This window comes from Coregonus clupeaformis, chromosome 4, assembly GCF_020615455.1.
Source record: "Coregonus clupeaformis isolate EN_2021a chromosome 4, ASM2061545v1, whole genome shotgun sequence".
Classification (NCBI taxonomy): domain Eukaryota; kingdom Metazoa; phylum Chordata; class Actinopteri; order Salmoniformes; family Salmonidae; genus Coregonus; species Coregonus clupeaformis.
This window is the reverse complement of record NC_059195.1, coordinates 19,345,666-19,366,200: the sequence shown is the minus strand read 5'-3', so window position 1 is coordinate 19,366,200 and position 20,535 is coordinate 19,345,666. Positions and strand designations below refer to the sequence as shown.

Sequence of the window (20,535 nt, the reverse complement as noted above, 5' to 3'; positions counted from 1 at the left end):
AGGGAATAGGGTGACATTTGGAAGACAACCCCAGGCTACCTGATATAATAAAAGGGAACATCGATGAGACAAACTGGCGGAGTTGCTCCAGAGGAAATGGTCCCAGAAGTCTCTCTGGTTCTCCATGTCCTGTCTCCTGTTATCTATATGCACCATTAGCACCTTCAGTAGAAATACTCCCAGGGGTCTCTCTGTTTCTCCATGTCCTGCCTATCTCCATGTATGTCTCCCTATCCTCTCCCTCTGTTATCCATTTAGGATTGATGTGGATCACATTCTTAGCAGGAATCAATGGCACTTTTGGGGCTTTATGGTGAGTGTGAAGCATGCAAAGAAAATATTACAAGAGATACTGTAAACAAAAGTCAGACATACAGGAGCTAAAGTTCATGAATAGATGTCTTAACAAACAACCTTATACATGCTGTAGACACGTCTTGAGACATCATTACATTATAGATGGGTTATCATAGACCACTGTATTCACCCAGCTAAGAGCAATAACAGCAGCATCCATCCCAACTAAAAGCCAGAGACTAGAATAGAGTGGGTTAGCAGGAAGAGGGAGAGGAGAGGAGGTGGAGAGACAGTCAGCAAGTCAGTCAGTCAGAAATAGGAGCAGTCAGTAAGTCAGGCTGGAAGAAGAGGCCACAGCCGAACCAGTCAGTCAGTCTGGCAGAGAGGAGAACAGCCGAACCAGTCAGTCAGTCTGGCAGAGAGGAGAACAGCCGAACCAGTCAGTCAGTCTGGCAGAGCGGAGAACAGCCGAACCAGTCAGTCAGTCTGGCAGAGAGGAGAACAGCCGAACCAGTCAGTCAGTCTGGCAGAGAGGAGAACAGCCGAACCAGTCAGTCAGTCTGGCAGAGAGGAGAACAGCCGAACCAGTCAGTCAGTCTGGCAGAGAGGAGAACAGCCGAACCAGTCAGTCAGTCTGGCAGAGCGGAGAACAGCCGAACCAGTCAGTCAGTCTGGCAGAGAGGAGAACAGCCGAACCAGTCAGTCAGTCTGGCAGAGAGGAGAACAGCCGAACCAGTCAGTCAGTCGGGCAGAGCGGAGAACAGCCGAACCAGTCAGTCAGTCTGGCAGAGAGGAGAACAGCCGAACCAGTCAGTCAGTCTGGCAGAGATGAGAACAGCCGAACCAGTCAGTCAGTCTGGCAGAGAGGAGAACAGCCGAACCAGTCAGTCAGTCTGGCAGAGAGGAGAACAGCCGAACCAGTCAGTCAGTCTGGCAGAGAGGAGAACAGCCGAACCAGTCAGTCAGTCTGGCAGAGAGGAGAACAGCCGAACCAGTCAGTCAGTCTGGCAGAGAGGAGAACAGCCGAACCAGTCAGTCAGTCTGGCAGAGAGGAGAACAGCCGAACCAGTCAGTCAGTCTGGCAGAGAGGAGAACAGCCGAACCAGTCAGTCAGTCTGGCAGAGAGGAGAACAGCCGAACCAGTCAGTCAGTCTGGCAGAGAGGAGAACAGCAGAACCAGTCAGTCTGGCAGGCAGGCAGACAACGGGAACAGTCAGTAAGTCAGGCTGGAAGAAGAGGCTACAGCATAACCAGTCAGTCAGTCTGGCAGAGAGGAGAACAGCCGAACCAGTCAGTCAGTCTGGCAGAGAGGAGAACAGCCGAACCAGTCAGTCAGTCTGGCAGAGAGGAGAACAGCCGAACCAGTCAGTCAGGCAAAGAGAACAGGTTACAGAAGAATCAGTCAGTCCATCAAGCAGGCAGACCAGAGGAGCGGTCAGTCAGTCAAGCAGAAAATAATACCAGTAGAGGCCATATTAGAACCAGTCAGTCAGACAGACAGATAGACAGAAGAGGCCATGGTAGAACCAGTCAGACAGACAGACAGACAGACAGACAGACAGACAGACAGACAGACAGAAGAGGCCATGGTAGAACCAGTCAGACAGACAGACAGACAGAAGAGGCCAGGACAGTCAGACAGACAGACAGACAGACAGAAGAGGCCATGGTAGAACCAGTCAGTCAGAAAAGGCCACAGCTGAACCAGTCAGTCAGCCGGAGAGGAAGAGGCCTCAGCTGAACCAGTCAGTCAGCCGGAGAGGAAGAGGAAGAGGCCAGGCTACATTAGAACCTGCACTAGAACTGGTTCTTACCCGCTCAACACTCCCAACACCAAGTTAAGCACAAAAAATGACCCTATGATGATTAGCGTGACAAAATAGAGCCAGGGCCACCCGCTCCCTACAGCGTCGTTGACCTGGGAAGAGACAGGAGAGGGGAGGCAGGGGAGAGTTAATGTCCCTTCAACACAGACCAACAAGAGTTAAGTTCCCTTCAACACACTCAGAGCAACAAGAGTTAAGTTCCCTTCGCACAGAGTTAAGTTCCCTTCAACACACACAGAGCAACAAGAGTTAAGTTCCCTTCAACACACTCAGAGCAACAAGAGTTAAGTTCCCTTCAACACACACAGAGCAACAAGAGTTAAGTTCCCTTCAACACACTCAGAGCAACAAGACTCCACTGGACCGGCCCGCGATGGGACCACTCTCCTCATCACAGCTTCCACTGCAGTGTGTGTGTGTGTGTATAACCCTTGTCTGGGACCTGAAGACCTGATTGCCTACCTAGGCTAAAGCAGTGGTGTAAAGTACTTAAGTAAAAATACTTTAAAGTACTACTTAAGTAGTTTTTGGGGGGTATCTGTACTTTACTTTACTATTTATATTTTTGACAACTTTTACTTTTACTCCACTACATTCCTAAAGAAAATAATGTACTTTTTACTCCATACATTTTCCCTGACACCCAAAAGTACTCGTTATATTTTGAATGCTTAGCAGGAAAAGAAAATGGTCCAATTCACACACTTATCAAGAGAACATCCCTGGTCATCTCTACTGCCTCTGATCTGGTGGACTCACTAAACACAAATACTTTGTTTGTAAATGATGTCTGAGTGTTGGAGTGTGCCCCTGGCTATGTGTAGATAAAAAAACAAGAAAATGGTGCCGTCTGGTTTGCTTAATATAAGGAATTTGAAATAATTCATACTTTTACTTTTGATACTTAAGTATATTTTAGCCATTACGTTTACTTTTGATACTTAAGTATATCTAAAACCAAATACTTTTAGACTTTTACTTAAATAGTATTTTACTGGGTGACTTTCACTTTTACTCAAGTCTGACAATTGCGTACTTTTTCCAGCACTGGGCTTAAGCTCAGTGGGCTAACACAATATTATGGCACACAGATGACTCGGTTTCGAACCAAGTCAGTCACAATGTGTTACACCTCACAGACCACCCCATTATAACCTTAGTTAGCGCTTAGTTACCAGGAAAATTCCAACTCCAATGCTCCTCAGATAAATAAAATATCAGACGGTTCCAAAAGAGTTCTTCAGCTGTCCCTATAGGTCAGGAGAACCCTTTTTGCTTCCAGACAGAACCATTTTTGGTTCCAGGCAGAACCCTTTTGGGTTCCATGTAGAACCCTCTGTAAAAGGGCTCTACATTGAACCCAAAAGGGTTTTTCAAATGGATCTCCTATAGAGACAGCCGAATAACCCTGTAAGGTTCTAGATAGCAAAACATTTTCTAAGAGTGTACTTCTGAGTCAACCTGAGTCTAAATAATTTATCACTGCGTTTCTCGACTGTGTGTGTGTGTACACCTTATACTTCGCAACATGACTCAGCATTGGGTAAAAACAGAAAACAGGGACCACCTGCAGGAGTGAGCTTTAAACTGCAGAAACAAAGCCAGTTGGTTTTAAATGGGAGAGAAAGGTTTTTTAAGTGAGTAGGAGCGCCCCAGGGGGGATGCCTGGGCTGAACCACAGAGGAGGAGAGAAAAGGTTTATCTACAGTACTGACTTCTCCCAATGTAGAGGTGGATGGGGGGAAGAGAGGAGAGAGGAGATAGAAGGGACAGGAGATATAGGGAAGGGAGAGGGGAAAAAGAGGACAGAGAGGAGCGAGAGAGAGAGAGAGAGAAGGGGGAGAAAGGGAGAGAGAGGGGGGGAGAGAGAGAGAGAGAGAGAGAGAGAGAGAGAGAGAGAGAGAGAGAGAGAGAGAGAGAGAGAGAGAGAGAGAGAGAGAGAGAGAGAGAGAGAGAGAGAGAGAGAGAGAGAGAGAGAGAGAGAGAGAGAGGGGGAGAAGAGAGAGAGAGAGAGAGAGAGAGAGAGGGAGAAAGGAGAGAGAAAAAGACAGCAGAGGAAGGAGAGATGTTCGTCTCTCTCTCTCTGTGATCTGTGAACACTGTGTAACTCTCCTGTGGGAACACCAGCATGCTCTGAGAGGTTGTGACATCACGTCACCACCGGCAACGACTCGGGACGTATTACCATAAAGCGGAAAGACAGGTGGTTAGGGATTACCATACGGCCGGTACAACACACGTCAACCCATCTACACACACACACACACACACACACACAGCACACACACACACACACACACACACACAAACACAGCTTTCTACCTGATACTGGGCATTACATTCCCAGAATCCTCCTCTCCTCCTCCTCCTTTCCTCTTTCTTCACCGCCTCCTCTTCCTCCTCCTCTCCCTACCCATAATCCCTTGCATTGACCCGCTCCTGAACCTGTCCCTTGAGGTTAAATGTATTGGCGTTTCTAAAGAAGCATCTAAACCTACCTTTCCTATTTTTTTATGCACTTTGACTACAGCCTAAGGTGCCATTTCAGACACACTTTCGACCAGTCACAGATGACTGAAGCCTTGTGGAAGTGGAGACTGTGATGTCACGAGAGGCTACACAGCTTTCAGCGGGATTGCTCAAGTAGTGCAAGGAGACCAGGTTCAACCAAAACAAGGATTTTATTAAAGGTCTGGGGAAACTAACGAAAGTATAACACAATACTGTTCTCTGGTGGCTCTTAAGGGTTAACAGTTCAGGGATGTCTCTTCCACATCCAAAATCATAACTCTCCCTTGCTCAAATAACTTTTCCCCAGTCTTACTGTCTTCCACGTTGCAGCTAGTGGCCAACCCAGCAAAACGTCCTTCCAAATGTCTCTCACGTATTTCCACAGGTGTATATATCCAAAGGTGAGTATTTCCCAAAGGTAAGTATCTCCAAATCCTTATATTCCTCATGGAAGTGGACGTGCAGCACTCTTGTCCTCCAGAGAGCCCCGCTTGGAGACTGTGTCTCTTCCCTTCCCAAACCTTCAGCTCATCAGCTCCTCATTTGTTTCAGCTGCGTGGGAAGATTGGCCATAGAGGGGTGGAGTTCCCGACCATACCAGCAGATGGAGCCATAGCTGTCTGGGTTTGCAGCCACCTCAGGGGGATGTAACGTCCCTCCAGGACACAGCCTCTCGTGACATCACACATCCCCCTCCTCGGGACCGACGTCCTCGTCGGGTAAAAGGCAGCGAAGAAGGCATCACGCCGGGAGAGGGCGTCCGCATTGCCGTGGTGCTTGCCAGACTGCTCTCTCTTCAACTCCTCCAACTCTAGGACCAGGGACTCAGCCTCCTGTTGTCTCTCCTTGAGTTTCTTACTGAACGCATCAGCCTTGGTTTTAGCAGAGTTTAGCTTCTGTTGAGCAGCTTTCAGTTCCTTCTCTCTCTCTGCCTCCGCATTCTTCATCTTGTTCTCCAACACCTTGTACTTCTCCTCTGCCTTCTTCTGGACCTCCTTACTACTGCGCAGGGTCTCCTCACACTCCTCGATGGTCCTGCGCAGCCTCTCCAGCTCCTCCTGTTGCTTAGGGAAGGAGCTCTGTTGGAGTTTAGCCTGGAGGATATCTAACTCTTCTGTCTTCATGTCTAACTGTTGCTTTAACAAACGATACCTCTCAGCGGTCCCCTTCAGACCAGACAGTTCTTTGTCCAGATTCTGTAGCTCCGTCTCTGTGTCGGTCTGGGCACCTGCCATCCCTATCAGAGCCCGGGCGGGAGTGAGTAACTCGGAGGATTGCACCGGAGCCTTCCCAGGATGAGTCTTGCCTCTCCGTTTCCGAGGTACTCGGGTTATCCTCTCCTGAGACTCTCTCCAGAGTGGGTAAAAGGCTGGGCAGTCTCGTCCAATTAGGACAGGGACGGGGGGGGAATCAACCACCCCCGCCATCGTGTGTATGGTTCCCCGTGTGCTGGTCATTGTAAGTTCAGTAATGGGGTATTCTCTGGTGTCCCCATGGACACAGGAAACTGGGAGGACTTTCCCGGGGTCAGACACGTTGGGCCCACCAAATCCTTACGCACCAGGGTGGCCCGGCTACCAGAATCCAGTAAGGCCTCCACATCATGGTGATTCACAGTTACCGGGCAGGTGGGGGGGTCGATCTGGGCCGCCATCTACGACTCCCAAGAGCGAGGCAAAACGGTGTGTGGGTGCTGAGCTGGAGGACTCCGCAGTGGGCATAGGTTCATCGGCTGGTTTCCCACACTGCCAGGAGATATGTCCCATCTCCCCACACCGGTAACACTGTCGAGTTTCCCCCCTCCTGGTGTACTCTTCTTGGACCCGCCTGGTTTCTGGCTCCCCCTGGAGCCGGGATAAGTCCTGACGTGGCTGGGTTCGAGACCTTGGGGTCCTTTGGACGGGTTCTTCCCATTTGTGGTGGGGCCGCACTCCTGGGGTCTTTTCGGAAGCATTCAGCATCTCCGCTGTGGCCTGGTACTTTTCCACAGCTTCCACGGTCAGATCAGCCGTGGTCAAGGCCTGTTGACTGATGAACCGTTTTGCCTCATAAGGCAGGGCGCGTAGGTAACGATCCACCACAACGGCCTCCACCACCGCCGCTGCTGTATTCCTCTGCGGATCCAGCCATTTCCTTGCGATTCGGACAAGTTCATGCATCTGCGCCCGAGGAGGTTGGTCTGGTTGGAAGGTCCAGCTGTGAAAGCGCTGGGCCATACCAAACTTTGTGAGTCCATATCTGCTGAGGATCTCAGACTTCAGGGCATCATAGTCAGTAACCTGGTCAGGGCCCAGGTCCCGGACAGCATTCAGCGATTCCCCGGTTAGAAAGGGGGCTAACAGACCAACCCACTGTTGCTTGGGCCAGGCTTCCCTAGTGGCCGTGGCCTCAAATGCATGCAGGTATGCCTCAATGTCATCGGTAGCTCCCATCTTAGATATAAAGTCACTTGCCTTTATTGGGCGGGTATTTTGGACCACCCTCTGTCTCTGCAACTGCAATTCCTCTGCCTTCAGAAGGTTGGCTTTCTTTTGCTCCTCCAAGAGAGCCACGTTTGCTTGCATCTGGGCTTGCTGGCCAGCAACAAGGGGCTTTCAATATGTCCTCCATTTCAGTCGGCGGGGAGCCTACGTCCAACTTGGAAAACTGGGTGATCAAACCTTCGGTATCCTCCTCTGACATGCACTATTAACGCTTGAGCGTGCCTGTATTCTCCACCATCTGTGATGTCACGAGAGGCTACACAGCTTTCAGCGGGATTGCTCAAGTAGTGCAAGGAGACCAGGTTCAACCAAAACAAGGATTTTATTAAAGGTCTGGGGGAAACTAACGAAAGTATAACACAATACTGTTCTCTGGTGGCTCTTAAGGGTTAACAGTTCAGGGATGTCTCTTCCACATCCAAAATCATAACTCTCCCTTGCTCAAATAACTTTTCCCCAGTCTTACTGTCTTCCACGTTGCAGCTAGTGGCCAACCCAGCAAAACGTCCTTCCAAATGTCCCACACGTATTTCCACAGGTGTATATATCCAAAGGTGAGTATTTCCCAAAGGTAAGTATCTCCAAATCCTTATATTCCTCATGGAAGTGGACGTGCAGCACTCTTGTCCTCCAGAGAGCCCCGCTTGGAGACTGTGTCTCTTCCCTTCCCAAACCTTCAGCTCATCAGCTCCTCATTTGTTTCAGCTGCGTGGGAAGATTGGCCATAGAGGGGTGGAGTTCCCGACCATACCAGCAGATGGAGCCATAGCTGTCTGGGTTTGCAGCCACCTCAGGGGGATGTAACGTCCCTCCAGGACACAGCCTCTCGTGACATCACAAGACTTTCACTGAATGACTGAATGGATTTTTGGATGGAGTTTTTCGATTCTAAATTCTGATTTCGTAGGGTTGGAATATCTATGTTATTTAAGCAAGCAATTAGTGGCTGAGATTGGAGAGAGAGTGTCTCCTCCCTCTCCCCACCTTTCCATATTCTCTTTTCATCCCCCTATTTCTCTGTCCCAGGAGTCTTGTTGTCTGGTCTGCGGTCACAGGGAGGGCAAACACACACACACACACACAAATACACACACTCACAGCGCTCTTACCCGCTCAACACCCCCAGAACCAGATTTAGAACGAAAAAGGATCCAAAGATGACGAGACTGACAAAATAGGCCCAAGGAAGTTCATAGCCCATAGCGTCTTGCATCTAGAGGACAGAGGGAAGGAAGAGGAGGAGGGGGTTAGAGAGAGAGGACAGGGGTTGGAAGAGGTGGAGGGGGTTAGAGAGAGAGGACAGGGGTTGGAAGAGGAGGAGGGGGTTAGAGAGAGAGGACAGGGGTTGGAAGAGGTGGAGGGGGTTGGAGAGAGAGGACAGGGGTTGGAAGAGGAGGAGGGGGTTGGAGAGAGAGGACAGGGGTTGGAAGAGGAAGAGGGGGTTGGAGAGAGAGAATAGGGGTTGGAAGAGGAGGAGGGGTTAGAGAGAGAGGACAGGGGTTGGAAGAGGTGGAGGGGTTGGAGAGAGAGGACAGGGGTTGGAAGAGGAGGAGGGGGTTGGAGAGAGAGGACAGGGGTTGGAAGAGGAGGAGGGGGTTAGAGAGAGAGGACAGGGGTTGGAAGAGGTGGAGGGGGTTGGAGAGAGAGGACAGGGGTTGGAAGAGGAGGAGGGGGTTAGAGAGAGAGGACAGGGGTTGGAAGAGGAGGAGGGGGTTAGAGAGAGAGGACAGGGGTTGGAAGAGGAGGAGGGGGGTTGGAGAGAGAGGACAGGGGTTGGAAGAGGAGGAGGGGGTTAGAGAGAGAGGACAGGGGTTGGAAGAGGAGGAGGGGGTTAGAGAGAGAGGACAGGGGTTGGAAGAGGTGGAGGGGGTTGGAGAGAGAGAACAGGGGTTGGAAGAGGAGGAGGGGGTTAGAGAGAGAGGACAGGTGTTGGAAGAGGTGGAGGGGGTTGGAGAGAGAGGACAGGGGTTGGAAGAGGAGGAGGGGTTGGAGAGAGAGAATAGGGGTTGGAAGAGGTGGAGGGGTTGGAGAGAGAGAACAGGGGTTGGAAGAGGAGGAGGGTTAGAGAGAGAGGACAGGGGTTGGAAGAGGAGGAGGGGTTGGAGAGAGAGGACAGGGGTTGGAAGAGGAGGAGGGGGTTAGAGAGAGAGGACAGGGGTTGGAAGAGGAGGAGGGGGTTGGAGAGAGAGAACAGGGGTTGGAAGACAAGAACAGGGGGGTTAAAAAAGAAAGAGTGAAATAAATAAAGCCAAGAGATTGTTAAAAAGCACAGTAGCAGAAAACGGCAAGGTTGGAGAAGTGTGCATTTGTGTGTGTGTGTGTTTGTGTGTGTTTGTACATGCCAGCTCTCATACAGTGCCTTGCAAAAGTATTCATCCCCTTTGGCATTTTTCCTATTTTCTTGCATTACAACCTGTCATTTAAATGGATTTTTATTTGGATTTTATGTAATGGACATACACAAAATAGTCCAAATTGGTGAAGTGAAATGAAAAAAATTACTTGTTTCAAAAAATTCTACAAAATAAATAAAGGAAAAGTGGTGCGTTCGTATGTATTCACCCCCTTTGCTATGAAGCCCCTGAATAAGATCTGGTGCAACCAATTACCTTCAGAAGTCACATAATTAGTTAAATAAAGTCCACCTGTGTGCAATCTAAGTGTCACATGATCTCAGTATATATACACCTGTTCTGAAAGGCCCCAGAGTCTGCAACACCACTAAGCAAGGAGCGCCACCAAGCAAGCGGCACCATGAAGACCAAGGAGCTCTCCAAACAGGTCAGGGACAAAGTTGTGGGGAAGTAAAGATCAGGGTTGGGTTATAAAAAAATATCCGAAACGTTGAACATCCCACGGAGCACCATTAAATCCATTATTAAAAAATGTAAAGAATATGGCACCACAACAAACCTGCCAAGAGAGGGCCGCCCACCAAAACTCAGGACCAGGCAAGGAGGACATTAATCAGAGAGGCAACAAAGAGACCAAAGATAACCCTGAAGGAGCTGCAAAGCTCCACAGCGGAGATTGGAGTATCTATCCATAGGACCACTTTAAGCCGTACACTCCACAGAGCTGGGCTTTACGGAAGAGTGGCCAGAAAAAAGCCATTGCTTAAAGAAAAGAATAAGCAAACACGTTTGGTGTTCGCCAAAAGCCATGTGGGAGACGCCCCAAACATATGGAAGAATGTACTCTGGTCAGATGAGACTAAAATTGAGCTTTTTGGCCATTAAGGGAAATGCTATGTCTGGCGCAAACCCAACACCTCTCATCACCCAGAGAACACCATCCCCACAGTGAAGCATGGTGGTGGCAGCATCATGCTGTGGGGATGTTTTTCATCGGCAGGGACTGGGAAACTGGTCAGAATTGAAGGAATGATGGATGTCGCTAAATGCAGGGAAATTCTTGAGTGAAACCTGTTTCTGTCTTCCAGAGATTTGAGACTGGGACAGAGGTTCACCTTTCAGCAGGACAATGACCCTAAGCATACTGCTAAAGCAACACTTGAGTGGTTTAAGGGGAAACATTTAATTGTCTTGGAATGGCCTAGTCAAAGCCCAGACCTCAATCCAATTGATAGTCTGTGGGATGACTTAAAGATTGCTGTACACCAGCGGACCCATCCAACTTGAAGGAGCTGGAGCAGTTTTGCCTTGAAGAATGGGCAAAAATCCCAGTGGCTAGATGTGCCAAGCTTATAGAGACATACCCCAAGAGACTTGCAGCTGTAATTGCTGCAAAAGGTGGCTCTACAAAGTATTGACTTTGGGGAGGTGAATAGTTATGCACGCTCAAGTTTTCTGTTATTTTTTCTTATTTCTTGTTTGTTTCACAATAAAATATATTTTGCATTTTCAAAGTGGTAGGCATGTTGTGTAAATCAAATGATACAACCCCCCCCAAATCCATTTTAATTCCAGGTTGTAAGGCAACAAAATAGGAAAAATGCCAAGGGGGGTGAATACTTTCAGAAGCCACTGTATGTGTGTATTTGTATGTGTGAAGGGTAAATGTACTTGAGTAACAAAACCCCAAACAATGGAGCTAATTAATTCATTTACAATGTCAAGCTCCCACTCTAGAATTCCAACAAGTACCCATGAGAGGAAGTAGAACCAGAACGTTGGAGACAATGAGAGATCATAAGAACTCTAGAATACTACTGAATAATACCTCAGCTGTGAACAAATGTCTCTTGATCACAAACATCCTTGAACAGAGCCCTCTCTGGTGGTTGGAGAGTTAAGTAGTTAAGTGGAAAAGGACTGAGAGTGGTGTGTGTGTGTGAGATTGGTGTGTGTGTGTGTGTGGTGTGTGTGGTGTATGGTGTGTGTGTGTGTGTGTGTGTGTGTGTGTGTGTGTGTGTGTGTGTGTGTGTGTGTGTGTGTGTGTGTGTGTGTGGCTGTAGAGTTAAGTGGAGTAGCACCGGGTGTGTTGTGAGAGTGCGAGTACTCAGACAGCTAAGTCTTTCCGGACTCTACTGATGTGATGTGGTGGTGGAGACATGATGTGATATGGTGGTAGAGACAAAATGTGATATGGTGGTGGAGACATAATGTGATATGGATGGTGGTAGAGACATAATGTGATATGGTGGTGGAGACATAATGTGATATGGTGGTAGAGACATAATGTGATATGGTGGTAGAGACATAATGTGATATGGTGGTGGAGACATAATGTGATATGGATGGTGGTAGAGACATAATGTGATATGGTGGTGGAGACATAATGTGATATGGTGGTAGAGACATAATGTGATATGGTGGTAGAGACATAATGTGATATGGTGGTGGAGACATGATGTGATATGATGGTGGAGACATAATGTGATGTGATGGTGGAGACATAATGTGATATGGTGGTGGAGAAATAATGTGATATGGTGGTAGAGACATAATGTGATATGGTGGTAGAGACATAATGTGATATGGTGGTGGAGACATAATGTGATATGGTGGTAGAGACATAATGTGATATGGTGGTGGAGACATAATGTGATATGGTGGTGGAGACATAATGTGATATGGATGGTGGTAGAGACATAATGTGATATGGTGGTAGAGACATAATGTGATATGGTGGTAGAGACATAATGTGATGTGGTGGTGGAGACATAATGTGATATGGTGGTGGAGTGATAATGTGATATGGATGGTGGTAGAGACATAATGTGATATGGTGGTCGAGACATAATGTGATGTGGTGGTGGAGACATAATGTGATGTGGTGGTAGAGACATAATGTGATATGGTGGTGGAGATATAATGTGATATGGTGGTGGAGACACAATGTGATATGGTGGTGGAGACATAATGTGATATGGTGGTGGAGACATAATGTGATATGGTGGTGGAGACATAATGTGATATGGATGGTGGTAGGGACATAATGTGATATGGATGGTGGTAGAGACATAATGTGATATGGATGGTGGTAGAGACATAATGTGATATGGTGGTGGAGACATAATGTGATGTGGTGGTGGAGACATAATGTGATATGGTGGTGGAGACATAATGTGATATGGATGGTAGAGACATAATGTGATATGGTGGTAGAGACATAATGTGATATGGTGGTAGAGACATAATGTGATATGGATGGTAGAGACATAATGTGATATGGTGGTAGAGACATAATGTGATATGGTGGTAGAGACATAATGTGATATGGATGGTAGAGACATAATGTGATATGGATGGTAGATACATAATGTGATATGGATGGTGGTAGAGACATAATGTGATATGGTGGTAGAGACATAATGTGATATGGTGGTGGAGACATAATGTGATATGGATGGTAGAGACATAATGTGATATGGTGGTGGAGACATAATGTGATATGGTGGTAGAGACATGAAGTGATATGGTGGTGGAGACATAATGTGATATGGTGGTAGAGACATAATGTGATATGGTGGTAGAGACATAATGTGATATGGTGGTAGAGACATAATGTGATATGGTGGTGGAGACATAATGTGATATGGTGGTAGAGACATAATGTGATATGGATGGAGGTGGACATAATGTGATATGGTGGTGGAGACATAATGTGATATGGATGCTGGTAGAGACATAATGTGATATGGTGGTAGAGACATAATGTGATATGGATGGTGGTGGAGACATAATGTGATATGGTGGTGGAGACATAATGTGATATGGATGGTGGTAGAGACATAATGTGATATGGTGGTAGAGACATAATGTGATATGGTGGTAGAGACATAATGTGATATGGATGGTGGAGACATAATGTGATATGGATGGTAGAGACATAATGTGATATGGTGGTGGAGACATAATGTGATATGGTGGTAGAGACATAATGTGATATGGTGGTAGAGACATAATGTGATATGGTGGTAGAGACATAATGTGATATGGTGGTGGAGACATAATGTGATATGGATGGTAGAGACATAATGTGATATGGTGGTAGAGGCATAATGTGATATGGTGGTAGAGACATAATGTGATATGGTGGTAGAGACATAATGTGATATGGTGGTGGAGACATAATGTGATATGGTGGTAGAGACATAATATGATATGATGGTAGAGACATAATGTGATATGGTGGTAGAGACATAATGTGATATGGTGGTGGAGACATAATGTGATATGGTGGTAGAGACATAATGTGATATGGTAGTAGAGACATAATGTGATATTGTGGTAGAGACATAATGTGATATGGATGGTGGTGGAGACATAATGTGATATGGTGGTGGAGACATAATGTGATATGGATGGTGGTAGAGACATAATGTGATATGGTGGTAGAGACATAATGTGATATGGATGGTGGAGACATAATGTGATATGGATGGTAGAGACATAATGTGATATGGTGGTGGAGACATAATGTGATATGGTGGTGGAGACATAATGTGATATGGTGGTAGAGACATAATGTGATATGGTGGTGGAGACATAATGTGATATGGTGGTAGAGACATAATGTGATATGGTGGTAGAGACATAATGTGATATGGTGGTAGAGACATAATGTGATATGGTGGTGGAGACATAATGTGATATGGTGGTAGAGACATAATGTGATATGGATGGTGGTGGAGACATAATGTGATATGGTGGTAGAGACATAATGTGATATGGTGGTGGAGACATAATGTGATATGGTGGTAGAGACATAATGTGATATGGTGGTAGAGACATAATGTGATATGGTGGTGGAGACATAATGTGATATGTGGTGGAGACATAATGTGATATGGATGGTGGTAGAGACATAATATTATATGGTGGTAGCGACATAATGTGATATGGTGGTGGAGACATAATGTGATATGGTGGTAGAGACATAATGTGATATGGTGGTGGAGACATAATGTGATATGGTGGTAGAGACATAATGTGATATGGTGGTAGAGACATAATGTGATATGGTGGTAGAGACATAATGTGATATGGCAGTGGAGACATAATGTGATATGGTGGTAGAGACATAATGTGATATGGATGGTGGTGGAGACATAATGTGACATGGTGGTAGAGACATAATGTGATATGGTGGTGGAGACATAATGTGATATGGTGGTAGAGACATAATGTGATATGGTGGTAGAGACATAATGTGATATGGTGGTGGAGACATAATGTGATATGGTGGTGGAGACATAATGTGATATGGATGGTGGTAGAGACATAATATTATATGGTGGTAGCGACATACTGTGATATGGTGGTGGAGACATAATGTGATATGGTGGTAGAGACATAATGTGATATGGATGGTGGTAGAGACATAATGTGATATGGTGGTAGAGAATTAATGTGATATGGTGGTAGAGACATAATGTGATATGGATGGTGGAAGAGACATAATGTGATATGGTGGTGGAGACATAATGTGATATGGATGGTGGTAGAGACATAATGTGATATGGTGGTAGAGACATAATGTGATATGATGGTGGAGACATAATGTAATATGGTGGTAGAGACATAATGTGATGTGGATGGTGGTGGAGACATAATGTGATATGGTGGTGGATACATAATGTGATATGGATGGTGGTAGAGACATAATGTGATATGGTGGTAGAGACATAATGTGATATGGTGGTAGAGACATAATGTGATATGGTGGTAGAGATATAATGTGATATGGTGGTGGAGACATAATGTGATATGGTGGTAGAGACATAATGTGATATGGATGGTGGTAGAGACATAATGTGATATGGTGGTGGAGACATAATGTGATATGGATGGTGGTAGAGACATAATATGATATGGTGGTAGAGACATAATGTGATATGGATGGTGGTGGAGACATAATGTGATATGGTGGTGGAGACATAATGTGATATGGATGGTGGTAGAGACATAATGTGATATGGTGGTAGAGACATAATGTGATATGGATGGTGGAGACATAATGTGATATGGATGGTAGAGACATAATGTGATATGGTGGTGGAGACATAATGTGATATGGTGGTGGAGACATAATGTGATATGGTGGTAGAGACATAATGTGATATGGTGGTGGAGACATAATGTGATATGGTGGTAGAGACATAATGTGATATGGTGGTAGAGACATAATGTGATATGGTGGTAGAGACATAATGTGATATGGTGGTAGAGACATAATGTGATATGGTGGTGGAGACATAATGTGATATGATGGTGGAGACATAATGTGATATGGATGGTAGAGACATAATGTGATATGGATGGTAGAGACATAATGTGATATGGATGGTGGTAGAGACATAATGTGATATGGTGATGGAGACATAATATGATATGATGGTGGAGACATAATGTGATATGGTGGTAGAGACATAATGTGATATGGTGGTAGAGACATAATGTGATATGGTGGTAGAGACATAATGTGATATGGTGATGGAGACATAATGTGATATGGATGGTGGTAGAGACATAATGTGATATGGTGGTAGAGACATAATGTGATATGGTGGTAGAGACATAATGTGATATGGTGGTAGAGATATAATGTGATATGGTGGTGGAGACATAATGTGATATGGTGGTAGAGACATAATGTGATATGGATGGTGGTAGAGACATAATGTGATATGGTGGTGGAGACATAATGTGATATGGATGGTGGTAGAGACATAATATGATATGGTGGTAGAGACATAATGTGATATGGTGGTGGAGACATAATGTGATATGGTGGTAGAGACATAATGTGATATGGATGGTGGTAGAGACATAATGTGATATGGTGGTAGAGACATAATGTGATATGGTGGTGGAGACATAATGTGATATGGTGGTAGAGACATAATGTGATATGGATGGTAGAGACATAATGTGATATGGTGTTAGAGACATAATGTGATATGGTGGTAGAGACATAATGTGATATGGATGGTGGTAGTGACATAATGTGATATGGTGGGGGTGGAGACATAATGTGATATGGTGGTAGAGACATAATGTGATATGGTGGTAGAGACATAATGTGATATGGTGGTAGAGACATAATGTGATATGGTGGTGGAGACATAATGTGATATGATGGTGGAGACATAATGTGATATGGATGGTAGAGACATAATGTGATATGGATGGTAGAGACATAATGTGATATGGATGGTGGTAGAGACATAATGTGATATGGTGATGGAGACATAATATGATATGATGGTGGAGACATAATGTGATATGGTGGTAGAGACATAATGTGATATGGTGGTAGAGACATAATGTGATATGGTGGTAGAGACATAATGTGATATGGTGATGGAGACATAATGTGATATGGTGGTAGAGACATAATGTGATATGGTGGTAGAGACATAATGTGATATGGTGGTAGAGTCATAATGTGATATGGTGGTAGAGACATAATGTGATATGGTGGTAGAGACATAATGTAGTGTATGCCTGGTTGAGAAGACATTCCTTTCATGCTTACAATGCTACTGTAGCAGAACTTAGTCAGTCAACACCTGTGAGTTGAGTTGAGCACACATCGGTTGTGTCACAAATGGTACCCTATTAATAGGTTGCCATTTGTGACACACACATACAGTTGTCAAAATAGCAGACAGACAGGCAGACAGGCAGACAGGCAGACAGACAGACAGACAGACAGACAGACAGACAGACAGGCAGACAGACAGACAGACAGGCAGGCAGGCAGGCAGACAGACAGACAGACAGACAGACAGACAGACAGACAGACAGACAGACAGACAGACAGACAGACAGACAGACAGACAGACAGACAGACAGACAGACAGACAGACAGACAGACAGACAGACAGACAGACAGGCAGACAGACAGGCAAGCAGACAGGTAGACAGGCAGAGAGACTGCACAGAGATGGGGTGTAGAGCCAGGCAGTAAGCCTCCCACTTCATACATGATCTCAATAACATATCCCCACATTTACAGGACAAATCAGTAAAGATCACTGAAACACACATTTTGTAATGGTTGACAACTAAAAACATGTTAACCAGAGGATATTAGACATTGTGTGTGTGTGTGTGTGTGTGTGTGTGTGATAATGCTATATAGTATCTGTGTAGTGTGAGGTAGATCCTCCTACAGTGAGAATACAGAAGAGTTTCCTCTGTGTTTCTCCTTTAACCCAACCGTGACCAGACTGTGATCTCTCACTCTTTCTTTTTCAATTTTCACTCCCTCTATCTCTCCCTCTTCACACACTCGCTCACCCCTAATACAGCCTAGCCGTTAATAAAGGGGCACTTCAATGAAACGAGAGACTGCGAACAGCATCGACTGAACGACTCAATGCCTGCATCCAAAAATGGCACCCTACTTTTCACCAGAGCCCTCTGGATCAGACCCCTAAAAAAGAGTGCACTATATAGGGAATAGGGTCCCTTTCGGGACACACACCATACAATTCACCAGCATCACTATCCAAAGAAGAAGTGTAGGGAATATAATGGTGGATTACTGTAGCTATAATCTTGTTACAGCCCTGGGGCGAGTCAAGCTCCACCACCAGATATAATTATCATTCAATCCACATGAGAAATCAATTTGTTTATTTATTTACCAAAACTATTCCACAGTCATTCTTCTTCTGATGGTTTAGTCGCGGTATACACAGACTGCGTCCCCAATGGCATCCTATTCCTTATATTTGTCAACTATTTTTGACAAGAACTATATGGGCTGATCCCTGGGTCCTGGTCAAAAGTAGTGCACTATGCTGGGATTAAGGTGCTTATTTTGGACGACAGAGGGGTCTGTATGTGGGACACAGAGCGGTCTGTATTTGGGACACAGAGCGGTCTGTATGTGGGACACAGAGCGGTCTGTATTTGGGTCGACAGAGGGGTCTGTATGTGGGACACAGAGCGGTCTGTATTTGGGACGACAGAGGGGTCTGTATGTGGGACACAGAGCGGTCTGTATGTGGGACACAGAGCGGTCTGTATTTGGGACACAGAGGGGTCTGTATTTGGGACGACAGAGGGGTCTGTATTTGGGTCGACAGAGGGGTCTGTATGTGGGACACAGAGCGGTCTGTATTTGGGACACAGAGGGGTCTGTATTTGGGACGACAGAGGGGTCTGTATTTGGGACACAGAGGGGTCTGTATTTGGGACGACAGAGGGGTCTGTATTTGGGACGACAGAAGGGTCTGTATTTGGGACGACAGAGGGGTCTGTATTTGGGACACAGAGAGGCCTGTATTTGGGACGACAGAGGGGTCTGTATTTGGGACGACAGAGGGGTCTGTATTTGAGACACAGAGGGGTCTGTATTTGGGACGACAGAGGGGTCTGTATTTGGGACACAGAGGGGTCTGTATTTGGGACGACAGAGGTGTCTGTATTTGGGACACAGAGGGGTCTGTATTTGGAACGACAGAGGGGTCTGTATTTGGGACGACAGAGGGGTCTGTATTTGGGACACAGAGAGGTCTGTATTTGGGACACAGAGGGGTCTGTATTTGGGACGACAGAGGGGTCTGTATTTGGGACACAGAGGGGTCTGTATCTGGGACACAGAGGTGTCTGTATTTGGGACGACAGAGGGGTCTGTATTTGAGACACAGAGGGGTCTGTATTTGGGACGACAGAGGGGTCTGTATTTGGGACACAGAGAGGCCTGTATTTGGGACACAGAGGGGTCTGTATTTGGGACGACAGAGGGGTCTGTATTTGAGACACAGAGGGGTCTGTATTTGGGACGACAGAGGGGTCTGTATTTGGGACGACAGAGGGGTCTGTATTTGGGTCGACAGATGGGTCTGTATTTGGGACACAGAGAGGCCTGTATTTGGGACACAGAGGGGTCTGTATTTGGGTCGACAGAGGGGTCTGTATTTGGGACACAGAGGGGTCTGTATTTGGGACGACAGAGGGGTCTGTATTTGGGTCGACAGAGGGGTCTGTATTTGGGACACAGAGAGGCCTGTATTTGGGACACAGAGGGGTCTGTATTTGGGACGACAGAGGGGTCTGTATTTGAGACACCGAGGGGTCTGTATTTGGGTCGACAGAGGGGTCTGTATTTGGGACACAGAGGGGTCTGTATTTGGGACGACAGAGGGGTCTGTATTTGAGACACAGAGGGGTCTGTATTTGGGACGACAGAGGTGTCTGTATTTGGGACGACAGAGGGGTCTGTATTTGGGTCGACAGAGGGGTCTGTATTTGGGACACAGAGAGGCCTGTATTTGGGACACAGAGGGGTCTGTATTTGGGACGACAGAGGGGTCTGTATTTGGGACGACAGAGGGGTCTGTATTTGGGACACAGAGAGGCCTGTATTTGGGACACAGAGGGGTCTGTATTTGGAACGACAGAGGGGTCTGTATTTGGGACGACAGAGGTGTCTGTATTTGGGACGACAGAGGGGTCTGTATTTGGGACGACAGAGGGGTCTGTATTTGGGACGACAGAGGGGTCTGTATTTGGGACGACAGAGGGGTCTGTATTTGGGACGACAGAGGGGTCTGTATTTGGGACGACAGAGGGGTCTGTATTTGGGACACAGATAGGTCTGTATTTGGGACACAGAGGGGTCTGTATTTGGGACGACAGAGGGGTCTGTATTTGGGACACAGAGGGGTCTGTATTTGGGACGACAGAGGGGTCTGTATTTGGGTCGACAGAGGGGTCTGTATTTGGGACACAGAGAGGCCTGTATTTGGGACACAGAGGGGTCTGTATTTGGGACGACAGAGGGGTCTGTATTTGAGACACAGAGGGGTCTGTATTTGGGACGACAGAGGGGTCTGTATTTGGGACGACAGAGGGGTCTGTATTTGGAACGACAGAGGGGTCTGTATTTGGGACGACAGAGGTGTCTGTATTTGGAACGACAGAGGGGTCTGTATTTGGGACGACAGAGGGGTCTGTATTTGGGACGACAGAGGGGTCTGTATTTGGGACGACAGA

At 46.5% G+C, this 20,535-nt stretch overlaps 1 protein-coding gene across 1 annotated transcript in view; it reads right to left on the bottom strand.

Annotated features, from left to right (window-relative positions):
* cacna1c (calcium channel, voltage-dependent, L type, alpha 1C subunit) overlaps positions 1-20,535 on the bottom strand; it is a 106,583-nt gene that overhangs the window by 81,394 nt on the left and 4,654 nt on the right. Inside the window, exon 4 of the mRNA XM_045210476.1 lies at positions 8,227-8,330. Coding sequence (XP_045066411.1) covers positions 8,227-8,330 — 104 coding nt within the window. The remainder of the gene's footprint in view (positions 1-8,226; positions 8,331-20,535) is intronic.